We start from the raw sequence: 14,832 nt of genomic DNA on the forward strand, positions 1-14,832 counted from the left end.
GGGCCATTCCGGGAGTGGAAGGTAAGCAGGAGATATCTGTGATACTAGTGTATGGGGACAGCGGGCAATTACGGGAGAGAAATGTAAGTAGGAGATATCTGTGATACTAGTTTATGGGGACAGTGGGCCATTCCGGGAGAGAAAGGTAAGCAGGAGATATCTGTGATAATAGTGTATGGGGACAGCGGCCATTCCGGGAGAGAAAGGTAAGCAGGAGATATCTTGTGATACTAGTGGATGGGGACAGCGGGCCATTCCGGGAGAGGAAGATAAGCAGGAGATATCTATGATACTAGAGTATGGGGACAGTGGGCCATTCCGGAAGAGGAAGGTAAGCAGGAGATATCTGTGATACTAGTGTATGGGGACAGCGGGCCATTCCGGGAGAGAAAGGTAAGTAGGAGATATCTGTGATACTAGTGTATGGGGACAGTGGGCCATTCCGGGAGAGAAAGGTAAGTAGGAGATATCTGTGATACTAGTGTATGGGGACAGTGGGCCATTCCGGGAGAGAAAGGTAAGCAGGAGATATCTGTGAAACTAGTGTATGGGGACAGTGGGCCATTCCGGGAGAGAAAGGTAAGCAGGAGATGTCTGTGCTACTAGTTTATGGGGACAGCAGGCCATTCCGGGAGAGGAAGGTAAGCAGGAGATATCTGTGATACTAGTGTATGGGGACAGTGGCCATTCCGGGAAAGAAAGGTAAGCAGGAGATATCTGTGATACTAGTTTATGGGGACAGCGGGCCATTCCGGGAGAGGAAGGTAAGCAAGAGATATCTGTGATACTAGTGTATGGGGACAGTGGCCATTCCGGGAAAAAAAGGTAAGCAGGAGATATCTGTGATACTAGTGTATGGGGACAGCGGGCAATTCCGGGAGAGGAAGGTAAGCAGGAGATATCTGTGATATTTGTTTATGGGGACAGCGGGACATTCCGGGAGAGGAAGGTAAGCAGGAGATATCTGTGATACTAGTGTATGGGGACAGCGGGCAATTCCGGGAGAGGAAGGTAAGCAGGAGATTTCTGTGATACTAGTGTATGGGGACAGTGGCCATTCCGGGAAAGAAAGGTAGGCAGGAGATATCTGTGATACTAGTTTATGGCACAGCGGGCCATTCCAGGAGAGGAAGGTAAGCAGGAGATATCTGTGATACTAGTGTATGGGGACAGCGGACTATTCCAGGAGAGAAAGGTAAGCAGGAGATATCTGTGATACTAGTGTATGGGGACAGCGTGCTATTCCGGGAGAGAAAGGTAAGCAGGAGATATCTGTGATACTAGTGTATGGGGACAGCGGGCTATACCGGGAGAGAAAGGTAAGCAGGAGATATCTGTGATACTAGTGTATGGGGACAGCGACCATTCTGGCAGAGAAAGGTAAGCAGGAGATATCTGTGATTCTAGTATATGGGGACGGCGGGCCATTCCGGGAGAGGAAGGTAAGCAGGAGATATCTGTGATACTAGTGGATGGGGACAGCGGGCCATTCCGGGAGAGGAAGATAAGCAGGAGATATCTGTGATACTAGTGTATGGGGACAACGGCCATTCCAGGAGAGAAAGGTAAGCAGTAGATATCTATGATACTAGTGTATGGGGACTGCAGCCATTCCGGGAGAGAAAGGTAAGCAGGAGATATCTGTGATACTAGTGTATGGGGACAGTGGGCCATACTGGGAGAGCAAGGTAAGCAAGAGATATCTGTGAATCTAGTGTATGGGGAGAGCAGCCATTCCCGGAGAGGAACGTAAGCAGGAGATATCTTTGATACTAGTGTATGGGGACAGCGGGTCATTCCGGGAGAGAAAGGTAAGCAGGAGGTATCTGTGATACTAGTGTATGGGGTCAGCGGGACATTCCGGGAGAGGAAGGTAAGCAGGAGATATCTGTGATACTAGTGTATGGGGACAGCAGGCCATTCCGGGAGAGAAAGGTAAGTAGGAGATATCTGTGATACTAGTGTATGGGGACAGCGGCCATTCCGGGAGAGGAAGGTAAGCAGGAGATATCTGTGATACTAGTGTATGGGTACAGCGGCCATTCCGGGAGAGGAAGGTAAGCAGGAGATATCTGTGATACTAGTGTATGGGGACAGCGGGCCATTCTGGGAGAGGAAGGTATGCAGGAGATATCTGTGATACTAGTGTATGGGGACAGCGGGCCATTCCGGTAGAGGAAGGTAAGCAGGAGATATCTGTGATACTAGTGTATGGGGATAGCGGGCCATTCCGGGATAGGAAGGTAAGTAGGAGATATCTGTGATACTAGTGTATGGGGACAGCGCCAATTCCGGGAGAGAAAGGTAAGCAGGAGATATCTGTGATACTAGTGTATGGGGACAGCGGCCATTCCGGGAGAGGAAGGTAAGCAGGAGATATCTGTGATACTAGTGTATGGGGACAACGGCCCATTCTGGGAGAGGAAGGTATGCAGGAGATATCTGTGATACTAGTGTATGGGGACAGCGGGCCATTCTGGGAGAGGAAGGTAAGCAGGAGATATCTGTGATACTAGTGTATGGGGACAGCGGGCCATTCCGGGAGAGGAAGGTAAGTAGGAGATATCTGTGTTATCTCCTGCATTCAATTTTTGATTAATGGCCTGAAAATTTTCACCTGCTTTTATAGTAATTAAGTGCTGATGAATAGAACCCCCATGTCCATTCTATAAGGAGTCTGAAATCCAGGACCAGATTAAAGTGGGGGGCGACAGTTGCGGTCGTCCCTGGTCCCCCACACATCAAGGGCCCCCCGCCGCCACAAGGAGGCTCCATTAGCTGACGCCCGCTGAGATTTTGTTAACAGCGGGCGCCTGGCTCCCTCCCCACAGTGCCATCCGGAGGCTGGAGCTCACTCCTGAGCTCCGGCTTTCGGAGTTCACTATGGGGGAGACGTCATGACGGGCCCTCCCATAGTTCAGAGGAGCAGCCAGCTGGACGGACGCGGACGTGGGAACGGAGCTTAAGGTAAGTAAAGTGGCTCTTTTTTTTAGTATAATCATCTTCACTACTTGGGGCACTACATCTGGGGGCATTGCTACTGGGGCCACTAGTACTGCGGGCACTACATCTTGGGGCATTGCTACTGGGGGGACTACTACTGGGGGCACTACTGCTGTGGCATTACTATTGGGGGCACTACTACAGGGGCACTAGTTCTGGGGGCACTGCTGCAGGGGACATTACTACATCGTCCATATTTAACAGGGGCCCCCACAGACCTTAATCCGGCCCTGCTGAAATGATTACAGTTCACAGTTACAGGTCGCTGCTTTTGCTATTCGTCCTACATTTCGGCTACTGAAAAGCCTTTGAGAATCCAGTAAATAAATTATGGGGGTTAGGGCGTTGAGCAGGGGTGGGCAATAAGCATCCCTCCAGCTGTTGTGGAACTACACATCCCAGCATGTCCTGTCACAGTTTTAGCATGCCCTGATAGTACAACTTTGGCAGTACTTGTTGGCATGTGCAGCTCCACAACAGCTGGCGGATGGCGTATTGCCCACTCTTGGCGTAGAGGGTGTGGCCAAGTCAGTGAGAGGTTGTGACAGGGTTGCCGATATTTGGCTCCCTCCTTCCAGGAGGGAGCTGTCGGGCCACCACACAGTGGGTGTATTGCGGCGAAAACGGGGCGTGACCTGGAGCGTAATGCATCATTGGGGGCATGGGGCGTGACAGCGCGATTGTGTCATCGGGAGGGTAGGCAAGTATGGGTTGTGAAAATAGTAACGCACGGCAGTAACAGAGTGGGTAGAAGTATTTAATGCCCCCTCATGGTGCTAGGTGAAAGTTGTGAGAACATAATACAGAGCGCCTGACCGTGCTGTCCTGGTACCTGCAGGTGATGCTGACGTCCCTAGATAGGTCTCTGGATAATGTAGCAATAGAAGAACATTTTCCCTAAATGGAAATGCTCCCCCGGCCCCTCGCACAATCACCACCTGTGACACACTGATATTTAGTGGTGTCACTAGGGGGGTGCAGGCCGCACTGCGTGACCCCCTCAGATGGTGTCACCGAGCAGCAGTGATGGATGACGCCCGCATGGGTTTGCGATTTTCCGTACAAATCTAAATCAGGCCCATAGTTACTGTTATGCCAGGATTTTGCTGTAATATTATATAGCGTCATGGCACATGTGTAATGGGAGGTTTGTACACTGACACGATCGTAGTGCTTAAGAGAGGGTATGGTCAACCTTAAGGTCTACGACCAGCTCCGATGGCTCCCGATGGTCTCGATAAATCCTTATATGCCCGGAGATGACGTGTAATGGGAACGAGAAGGGGGCGTATTTTTAGTCTTACGGCCGCATCCTCCCCTCGCTCGTCCAGCTAACGATCCCATCTTAACGACGCAACTTGCGAGCGCTTCATTTGCATATCCGGCCTCTTTTACCTTACGACCGTGCGGCCGCAACGACCGACTCTGAATGAGGTCCATATTCCCCATCATGTTTCTCTGCTTACCGGTGGATTTAGGGCCTGATTCAGAGATGTGCACTATTCCAATATTCACGCATCTGAGCGATTGACGGTCGACTGTACATGCGTCACAGATGCACCAAGGTAGCTTAGTGATGCCGCTTGCAGTGAGGATCCTTTGCAAAGTGATTGGCAATCAGGGACCATTTGGGGGAGGTAACGGTGTGTGGCGGCAAAAAACACAGACGTGTCCCGGACGTTTTTAGGGCGTTTCTCAGCCTACAACTGCGATCCTGTGCGCAGATAGTGGTTCCGTGTCTCAGTTTAGGCGGTCAGTCTGTGTGACGAAATGGCTACTGAGATGTAAATAGATGTCTCCTGCCAGCTTCTGTGATCCCCTGCTGCGTCCGAGGATGCAGCCCATCGGATCCCTTGCGTGAACGTCGACCATGTGAGCATCCCTCAGGTTACTTAGTATGGCGGTGAGCCTCGCGCTTTCTGGGGCCAGTGAAGCTGCATCAGAAGACGCAGACACTGGCCTCATCATGTCCAAAAAATGGGGCTGATCCACCCCCTTTTCCTGGGACAGGGGCTGTCACTGCCCGTTCGCTGCCCAAAACTGTGACATGCTGCGGCTCAGGGGGCACTGTGACCATCGTAGGAGACACAAATCGGCACATGCGCAGTTCAGATCCTATGCATACGCCGATCGGCAACCATCGGAGTTGTACGTAAACTGCCAGGTTTGCGTTTAACTGTGAATCAGGCCCAAAGCCTTTCTGTATTCTGGAAACTTGGCAAATCTTGATTTGAGGTCCCCTTCTCTGTGCCTGGGACACGTTTATATTTGGCAGATAAAATTATACAAACGATTATAAAAATGTTTTATATAAATAATATATATATTTTTTTAAGAACGTTGTACAGGTTGAGTCTCCCATATCCAAAATGCTTGGGACCAGGGGTATTTTGGATAACGGAATATTCCGTATTTTGGAATATTTGCATATCATAATGAAATATCTTGGGAATGGGACCCAAATATACACACAGAATGCATTTATGTGTTATATACACTTTATATACACAGCCTGCAGGTAATTTTATACAATATTTTCAATAATTTTGTGGCTCAAGCAAAGTTTGTGTACAGAAATGAAATTCATTTATGTTTCATATACACCTTATACACACAGCCTGAAGGTAATTTTATACAATATTTTTTAGTAATTTGTGCCTTAGACAAAGTTTGTGTACATTTAACCATCAAAAATCAAAGGATTCATTATCTCAGTCATGCCAAAATAATTCCGTATTTTGGAATATTCCGTATTTCGGAATATTTGGATATGGGAGACTCAACCTGTAATGTAGTATAGTGGAAATAGTGGGGTTACGTTCCTACAATGGGAGTATCAGGCTCATTCAAACAGGACGTTTAGGGGTAGACTGATTATGGGGCAGTAAAGCTTAATTTGTTAAAAGTTAAAACATCAGTAAATGTAATTTTTATTTTTGCGTATGCTCTAATTGATAAAACAATTTGCACCAATCATCATTTTTTTGTCTCTTGCCGCTACCTTCTAGTAGAAAAATAAGCAAAAATTCAGTCGACTCTAACCTATCTACTTGTGTGCTGAAGTGTCATTGTTAAGAGGGCTCATCAAAAGTTGTATTTCCTTAGACAACTAAGGAAATGTGATGTCCCTAGGGAACTGATGCTGCTCTTTACTCTGTGATAATCGAGTCTGTTTTGTGTTCCTCGATTATCGTGTGGTATGGTGCAGCCAGTGCACGTGATCGGGCCAGATTACAGAGAGCAGCCAGATCTGCGGGAAAGATTATTGGCGTGGCCCTACCTTCAATCCTTGACCTCTATACGGCGAGGGTTGAGAAACGGTCCATAAATATTGTGGCGGATGTGGCCCATCCCGGCCATGATGTGTTCCAATTACTTCCGTCCGGTAGATGATATAGATCTTGCCCCGGTTAAGACCTCGAGACATGCAAATAGTTTGTTCCCGCAGGCAATTATGCAGTTAAATCATTGATTAATAATTGCTTGTTTAGGTGGTTTGATATGTATTTTTATTGTAGTACAACTCTGTTAGTTCAGTCATATTGAGTATGTATGGTGTTTTGTCATTGGCGTGTAAACTGAGTCCTTGGTTCCGGAGTCAAATTCCATGTATGTTTTATACTTGGCGAGAAAAAAGTCTGACGTTCAGCTGCTATATTGGTTCAGGGTTTACTTTTTTTTCTGAAGCTACTACAATACGTGTAAATGTAGTGACACTGGGACATATTCTATCCATACGCATCAACATTGAAGAGTGTTGTGGTTTTTTTTGGACGCCGTCTGCTCCATTTTTTCCAGGTTAACGCCAAATGTGCTGAGGGTAATGGAGTGTCCTTCAGCGGCATCCTTGCGCGTGAGCATAGGCACTCGCTAACCACCGTACGTCTAGCGCATGCCCTTGTGACACGCAGTGTTGATGGCATTTGAACTTCCGTTGTTCGAAGGCCAGTGGATTCCTGGCCTAAGGCCACGTAAAAATAGAGGACAGTGTTTTCAAAAAGATTTTATTGTGAATGTAAATTTTTTCAATTTTGAGAAATTTGGCTTTGAATTGACTTGCCTGAGTTCCTGAATCTGTGTTACATCTTCCTGCAGCACCTGCCGATGGACGGAGAGTTTATACTGTCGCACGGTGCGGGCTTCACGTCTGCTTCCAGCGGAGATCCAGAATGTGGTGAAGGTAAGGAGAAGACTAGTTGTAGATAATGACTTGCTGTATACCGGAGAATGTGACTTTTATGCATCCTGCCCCCCAGGGTTTGTTAGGTCATGTTAAAATATAGAAAAACATGTTCATAAAATACGCGTCAAGGTCTCGGACTTTGTGAGGAACTTGCATCTAAGATGTCTTCCAATTACACAGGGTCATTTATAAACTTCCATGATGCGGATCAGTTCCAGTGGTTTGACCCCACGCTGTGGCAGGCTGCCCTGTCCTCCGATGACCTGGAAAACGGTCGATTTCTCTTCGCTGTGGACGCTGAGCGTGTCCCCTGTCAGTATGATGATGTCCTCTTCTCACCTGAAACATCATTTCGCGTCCACGTCGAGGAAACTTCAGATGTTCAGCTGAGAAGCATCGCAGTATTGGGACAGGTAGGTTTCATTTCACCTTTGTTTTATTTGGCCACTTTTTGAAATATCCTTCATAAGAATGATCTGCGTTACTATATTATTGTGGGTCCTGATGGATTTAGACTCCCCCCTGATGCCTTCATTAATTTCTACTCCTAGAAATACAGCTCTAACAAGTCTCATTCATGTATTAAATTAACGTTGAAAATGATGTCCTTATTGCACATTACTAGGGTAAAATAACTTTAGTAAGGTGGTGTAGCACTTAACCTCTTATTAACCAAATTAGATTGTTGTTAGTATATTTTAAGTGAGTAAAGGATGTTGCGTGACACTGTATGGTTTTATATAAGAGTATTTACTCTAGGGTATAAAACACAGTAAGTAAACAAAAGTATATGAAAAAAACCACACAGTGACTACAAACATCTGAGCTTGCCATGAAAACTTGGCAAGTATACATATAGCCACATCTTCATTTTACCTTTGCAGACTTAACCAGATCTGCAAGTGTGTCAAACCTACAATTAGTGTTGTCTATAGACTGGGTAACCTAGGGAAGGCCATCGGTGGGTTAACCATTGATGATTAACTTCGATGGAACGGGAGCCATTGATGGTTTTGCACACTGATGGTCATCCCTGCTCTAATCCTCACTGGGCAGCGGGTCAATCAGAAGTGGTGGGTCTCTGTGCCATAGATGGAGGAGAACCATTGAATATACGCCAATGATGGAAAAACCATCGGCCTTCAGTGGTTAACCATCTAAGGCCATCTTTAGGGTAACCAGAACACACCTGCACATCTTCAAACCTCTGCCCCCAATGTGTACCATCAGACCATCCCAGTCAATGGTAAAACCATCGACCATCACCAGCAAACCATCAATGGCTGATAAGCATCAATGATTGATGGACAATCCTAGCCCCAATTTGCGTGAGCTGGACGTAGGCTCACGTCCTGCTCTTCTGACAGGCACTTGTGCATATGAATCAAAGCCAATATGAGGTTTCAGTTAGAGAACCATTAGGCCAAAAGGGGATTGCATATTACACCTCTGCCAAACAACAGACTTTTGTTTGCATTGTCTGCAGACGTTCCCACTTGGAAATGCGACTCCAGTATAAATGGGAGTATTCACGCAAATGTAGGCGAGCGACATAAAAAAACAACAACATTATTTGCACTGGTGGGTCTGCAGGTTATCCACCTTCTGTGTATTGCAAACTGCTGATAGTTAAGTCTTGTTCTTCTCCAGGGATTCTCTGCCCTTCTCCTAACCTAGAAGTCCTGAGGAACAGTTCTACAGCACGGTACAATTTCATGTGCTAATGCTACAATGAAAGGCTATGTTACATGCATACACAGCTAACCAACTATAGGGGGAGCAAAGACGCCTGCTGGTATTATCATAACTTTACTCCACGCAGACATCGTCATGTATAATAAACCAAAGGCTGCTAGGAAACAATAATCTGACCAGGTTTTACACTGTGTATCATGTCACGAGAAACAGACTATTATAAACATAGCGGCAGATAAATAAGGGAATGAAATATACCTATTGCACCCTGAACAAATAGGGACTGGATGGAAGAGATCGGTCATAAACTGCTTACAACCACCCATACGCATCAGAATCATACGGAGCTTTTGATCCCCACCCAGGTCTCTCCCATGACACTCCCACAAGGCAGTTCAGTGCTCTCACATTATTGCCGCCCCAAAACGCCCAATTTCATGGAAAGACAGATCTGGCCCAGTTCTATACGATTCTGAATAGGACAGACATACGCAAAAATGTGTAAATTCGCACCCGAACATGCTCTGTATGCAAAATCTCACAGTGTGTGTCCGCGCACAGCAATCTGTGCTACTCAGAATTGGTTCCACGGTGTCCAAGATCTGGACCTATAACTACAAACTAGACATTAGGCATAAATAGTACACAGAGTCGTACACAAAGAGCCCTCAAGTGCCAAAGTCCATGGCAGCCAGATTTCATTACCTTATGCTAATACAAGTATCTGTCTGTCTTCTTGCATATGTTCGCAACATCCATGTTTTTCCGGCCGCCTGGTGCCATCTTGCCACTGTGTATGAGTGACATAGTGGGAGATGTATGTCTCTCCCTTACTTTGCCTTAGTTCCAGACACCTGTGACCTTTTACCCGTAATACCGCTGTTCCAGCACCCGCACCGCTACCGCATCCAAAAGATGTCTGAACCCCACTCCACTTCATGCTGTTCAACCCTGTAACAGCGAGTACGGCTGTACCATCATTTGCTCAATACATCACACTGCCCGTTTAAACTACACTGGACTTATCCTTGGATCAATCACGCATTCCGCTGGTGAGTCACAAGGAAAACGCGTTAGAAATTTCCATTAGTTTTTATATTTCCAGCGCTTTTGTGTGACCAGAACCTCAATGATATCATTAGCTATCAGTGTAAGGCTGACTATTTGTTCAGCCCACATACAGTAGTAGTTATCTCAAATGCATACACACAAGTACAAAGTAAATAAATCAAATCATTTTTGTACACAATAATAAAATGTGTCCCAAAGACGGTTTTCCTTGACCAACGCTTCCTCCGTCTGTCTGGAGCGCTGAAATTCTGCTGCACATAGTGTTTGCGCTGACGTGTTCAAGCTTCATAAGTGGAATTATCCAGACACTGAATACCTCCCTGCATGCAGAACAAATTATCAATCAACTCTGTTATTTATAAACGGCTGCACATCTGTGCGCTGGATCCCTTCCAGGTAACAATTTTCCATGTTAGTCCTTGATGTCACAGTGTTACCTGCGCAGACTTGCCTATGGATCAAAACCCGGTGAGTCATACCAACAGCCCCCACACATCTCTCAGGTTTCTGGGAGTTGTCTGAGCTTCTAGACATTAATTAAGGATATACTTTGGCTACAATAGCAAAAAAAAAAAATCCTATCTCTTAAACTGTCTCCTTACCTGCTCTGCAGGAATAGACAGTGAGTTTTGTTGACAAAGTTTTATTGTTACATTGTATAATCGATGAGGGGTATATTGAATTTCTATTTGCTATTTAATTGCATTACACTGTAAACCAGTACCATACAGAGCTCTATATTTTGCAGACTAGCATCTCCACTTGTGAAGAGCAGTTTATCAACCTCCACAAAGATCTGCAGGACATTGCTCTGTTCCATCTACCCCACCCTTCCCTGACAGATGCATAATTAATGTTCTATTCTGCAGATTATTACATAACTGACCTCTCTGGAAATCTGCAGAACATTGTTCTGCTCCATCTACCAACTGACAGATACAGAGTGATATATTCTGCAGATTATTACATTATAGATCTGCAGAGCATTGATCTGTTAGATCTGCAGAGCATTGATCTGTTCCATCAACCCCGTGACCTAGTGATATGTTCTGCAGATGTTCTCACATGGGCTGGTTGATCTCCGGGCCACACAGAATTTCTTGCGTACAGTAATCCAAAAGATCGGGCTGTGTAGGGATCTGATGGAACAATGGTGGTATGTGATCAGATTAGATGGGGATTGACAAACTTTTTGTGCCAATTACTGTAGGTCTAAACCAAAGTCACTGGCCATCCAATTTGGTGTTTGGTATTGGTTACCAGATTTAGCTTATTATTTTTCATTAGCATATTGAATATATTACATGTTGAAGATCAGTAAATTACTTGGAGAGCTTTTTACACAAAATGCCTTGCAGCTGCCGATCTCTTGACTACATCCCGTTTAGAGTTAGACATACAGTAGCCTACTCGCAGATCATCTCCTCTCCTGCTGGTCCCATCTATGATCCTGGTTATTCTCTAGGCATACTGTCATTGGTGTATGCCAGTCACAGAGCTGGAGAAGACCAGTACTTCATATCACCAGGGTGAGAAAGCCGGTCTACTGTCATCAGTCCTCTACCTGAATAACCACAAGAGTACAATCAGGACACTGCACTCTGGTCACTATATAATATTTTGAATGACACTATACGGACCATTCTTTAAAACAATGGGCCTCATTTATTAACTAGTTTTATCACCAAAATGAGTGATAAATGTCACTGTGGGGTCTATTTACTAAGCAGTGTTAGGAGACAGAGTGAAAAGTGATAAGGTACCAGCCAATCAGCTCCCAACTGTCATTTTTCAAACACAGCCTGTGAGAAGGCAGTTAGGAGCTGATTGGCTGGCACCTTATCACTTTTCACTCTGTCTCCTAACACTGCTTAGTAAATAGATCCCTGTGTATGATAAATGGTGCTCCAGCCAATCAGCTCCCAACTGTCAACTGTTAGAAAAATGACAGTTGGGAGCTGATTGACCTGAGCAACATTTATCATACACAGTGACATTTATCAATGGGGGCCACAGCCTGTGACATGGCAGTTAGACTGACTGGCTGGTACCTTATCACCATTCACTTTATCTCCTAACACAGCTTAGTAAATAGACCCCCTAGTATTTTAGATGCTGCTTTTGTTGGTGGGTTACTATGTGTCCAGTGTAGCAAGGGTGTCGCCCTCCCCCATACTCTCTCTCTCTTTCTCCTCTCCTTATTTCTATTCTCTGCCCCCCACCCCGTTCTCTCTCTCTATCCCATTATCGCTCTCCCAAAGACTCTCTCTGTCACCCTCCACACTCGTTCTCTCTTCCACCTGATAATTTATTTCTCTCGCTCTCTCTCCATCCCAGTCCCTCGCTCTCTCTCCTTCCCAGTCACTCACTCTCTCTCCTTCCCAGTCCCTCGCTCTTTCTCCATCCCAGTCCCTTGCTCTCTCTACAACCCAGCCCCTCGCGCTCTCTCCATCCCAGTCCCTCACTCTCCATCCCAGTCCCTCACCCTCTCTCCATCCCAGTCCCTCGCTCTCTCTCCAACCCAGTCCCTCACTCTCTCTCCATCCCAGTCCCTCACTCTCTCTCCATCCATCCCAGTCCCTCACTCTCTCTCCATCCCAGTCCCTCACTCTCCATCCCAGTCCATCACTCTCCATCCCAGTCCCTCGCTCTCTCTCCATCCCAGTCCCTCGCTCTCTCTCCATCCCAGTCCCTCGCTCTCTCTCCATCCCAGTCCCTCGCTCTCTCTCCATCCCAGTCCCTCACTCTCTCTCCATCCCAGTCCCTCACTCTCCATCACAGTCCCTCACTCTCTCTCCATCCCAGTCTCTCGCCCTCTCTCCATCCCAGTCCCTCACGCTCTCCATCCCAGTCCCTCACTCTCTCTAAAACCAAGTCCCTCACTCTCTCTCCACCCAGTCCCTTGTTCTCTCTCCATCCCAGTCCATCGCTCTCTCTCCATCCCAGTCCCTCACTCTCTCTCCATCCCAGTCCCTCACTCTCTCTCCATCCCAGTCCCTCACTCTCTCTCCATCCCAGTCCCTCACACTCTCTCCATCCCAGTCCCTCACCCTCTCTCCATCCCAGTCCCTCACTCTCTCTCCTTCCCAGTCACTCACTCTCTCTCCATCCCAGTCACTCACTCTCTCTCCTTCCCAGTCACTCACTCTCTCTCCTTCCCAGTCCCTCGCTCTCTCTCCATCCCAGTCCCTCACACTCTCTACAACCCAGCCCCTCACTCTCCATCCCAGTCCCTCACCCTCTCTCCATCCCAGTCCCTCGCTCTCTCTCCATCCCAGTCCCTCACTCTCTCTCCATCCCAGTCCCTCACTCTCTCTCCATCCCAGTCCCTCACTCTCTCTCCATCCCAGTCCCTCACTCTCTCTCCATCCCAGTCCCTCACTCTCTCTCCATCCATCCCAGTCCCTCACTCTCCATCTCAGTCCATCACTTTCCATCCCAGTCCCTCGCTCTCTCTCCATCCCAGTCCCTCGCTCTCTCTCCATCCCAGTCCCTCGCTCTCTCTCCATCCCAGTCCCTCGCTCTCTCTCCATCCCAGTCCCTCACTCTCTCTCCATCCCAGTCCCTCACACTCCATGCCAGTCCCTCGCTCTCTCTCCATCCAGTCCCTCAATCTCCATCCCAGTCCCTCACTCTCTCTCCATTCCAGTCTCTCGCCCTCTCTCCATCCCAGTCCCTCATGCTCTCCATCCCAGTCCCTCACTCTCTCTAAAACCAAGTCCCTCACTCTCTCTCCATCCCAGTCCCTTGTTCTCTCTCCATCCCAGTCCCTTGTTCTCTCTCCATCCCAGTCCATCGCTCTCTCTACATCCCAGTCCCTCACTCTCTCTCCATCCCAGTCCCTCACTCTCTCTCCATCCCAGTCCCTCACTCTCTCTCCATCCCAGTCCCTCACTCTCTCTCCATCCCAGTCCCTCACACTCTCTCCATCCCAGTCCCTCACCCTCTCTCCATCCCAGTCCCTCGCTCTCTCTCCATCCCAGTGCCTCGCTCTCTCTCCATCCCAGTCCCTCACTCTCTCTCCATACCAGTACATCACTCTCCATCCCAGTCCCTCTTTCTCTCTCCATCCCAGTCCCTCACTCTCTCTCCATCTCAGTTGCTCACTCTCTCTCCATCCCAGTCCCTCGCTCTCTCTCAATCCCAGTCCCTCGCTCTCTCTCCTTCCCAGTCCCTCAATCTCTCTCCATCCCAGTCCCTCACACTCTCCATCCCAGTCCCTCACACTCTCCATCCCAGTCCCTCGCCCGCTCTCCATCCCAGTCCCTCACTCCCTCTCCATCCCGGTCCCTCGCTCTCTTTCCATCCCAGTCCCTTGCACTCTCTACAACCCAGCCCCTCGCTCTCACTACAACCCAGTCCCTTGCTCTCTCTCCATCCCAGTCCTTCACTCTCCATCCCTGTCCCTCACCCTCTCTCCATCCCAGTCCCTCACTCTCCATCCCAGCCCCTAGCTCTCTCTCCATCCCAGCCCCTAGCTCTCTCTCCATCCCAGTCCCTCACACTCTCTCCATCCCAGTCCCTCACTCTCCATCCCAGTCCTTCGCCCTCTCTCCATCCCAGTACCCTGCTCTCTCTCCATCCCAGTCCCTCGCTCTCTCTCCATCCCAGTCCCTCGCTCTCTCTCCATCCCAGTACCTCGCTCTCTCTCCATCCCAGTACCTCGCTCTCTCTCCTTCCCAGTCCCTCACACTCTCCTTCCCAGTCCCTCACTCTTTCTCCATCCCAGTCCCTCACTCTCTCTCCATCCCATTCCCTCACTCTCTCTCCATCCCTGTCCCTCGCTCTCTCTCCTTCCCTGTCCCCTGCTCTCTCTACAACCCAGCCCCTCGCTCTCTCTCCATCCCAGTCTCTCACTCTCCATCCCAGTCCTTCGCTCT

The 14,832-nt window shown here is 48.0% G+C and overlaps 1 protein-coding gene across 2 annotated transcripts in view; it reads left to right on the top strand.

The window, feature by feature from the left end:
- AMN (amnion associated transmembrane protein) overlaps positions 1-14,832 on the top strand; it is a 150,644-nt gene that overhangs the window by 108,374 nt on the left and 27,438 nt on the right. For both annotated transcript variants that reach the window (XM_088464290.1, XM_088464291.1), the window contains 2 exons: positions 7,099-7,183; positions 7,367-7,599. In XM_088464290.1, coding sequence (XP_088320416.1) covers positions 7,099-7,183; positions 7,367-7,599 — 318 coding nt within the window. The remainder of the gene's footprint in view (positions 1-7,098; positions 7,184-7,366; positions 7,600-14,832) is intronic.

Source organism: Taudactylus pleione, unplaced genomic scaffold (genome assembly GCF_031769625.1).
Source record: "Taudactylus pleione unplaced genomic scaffold, aTauple2 ptg001628l, whole genome shotgun sequence".
Taxonomy (NCBI): domain Eukaryota; kingdom Metazoa; phylum Chordata; class Amphibia; order Anura; family Myobatrachidae; genus Taudactylus; species Taudactylus pleione.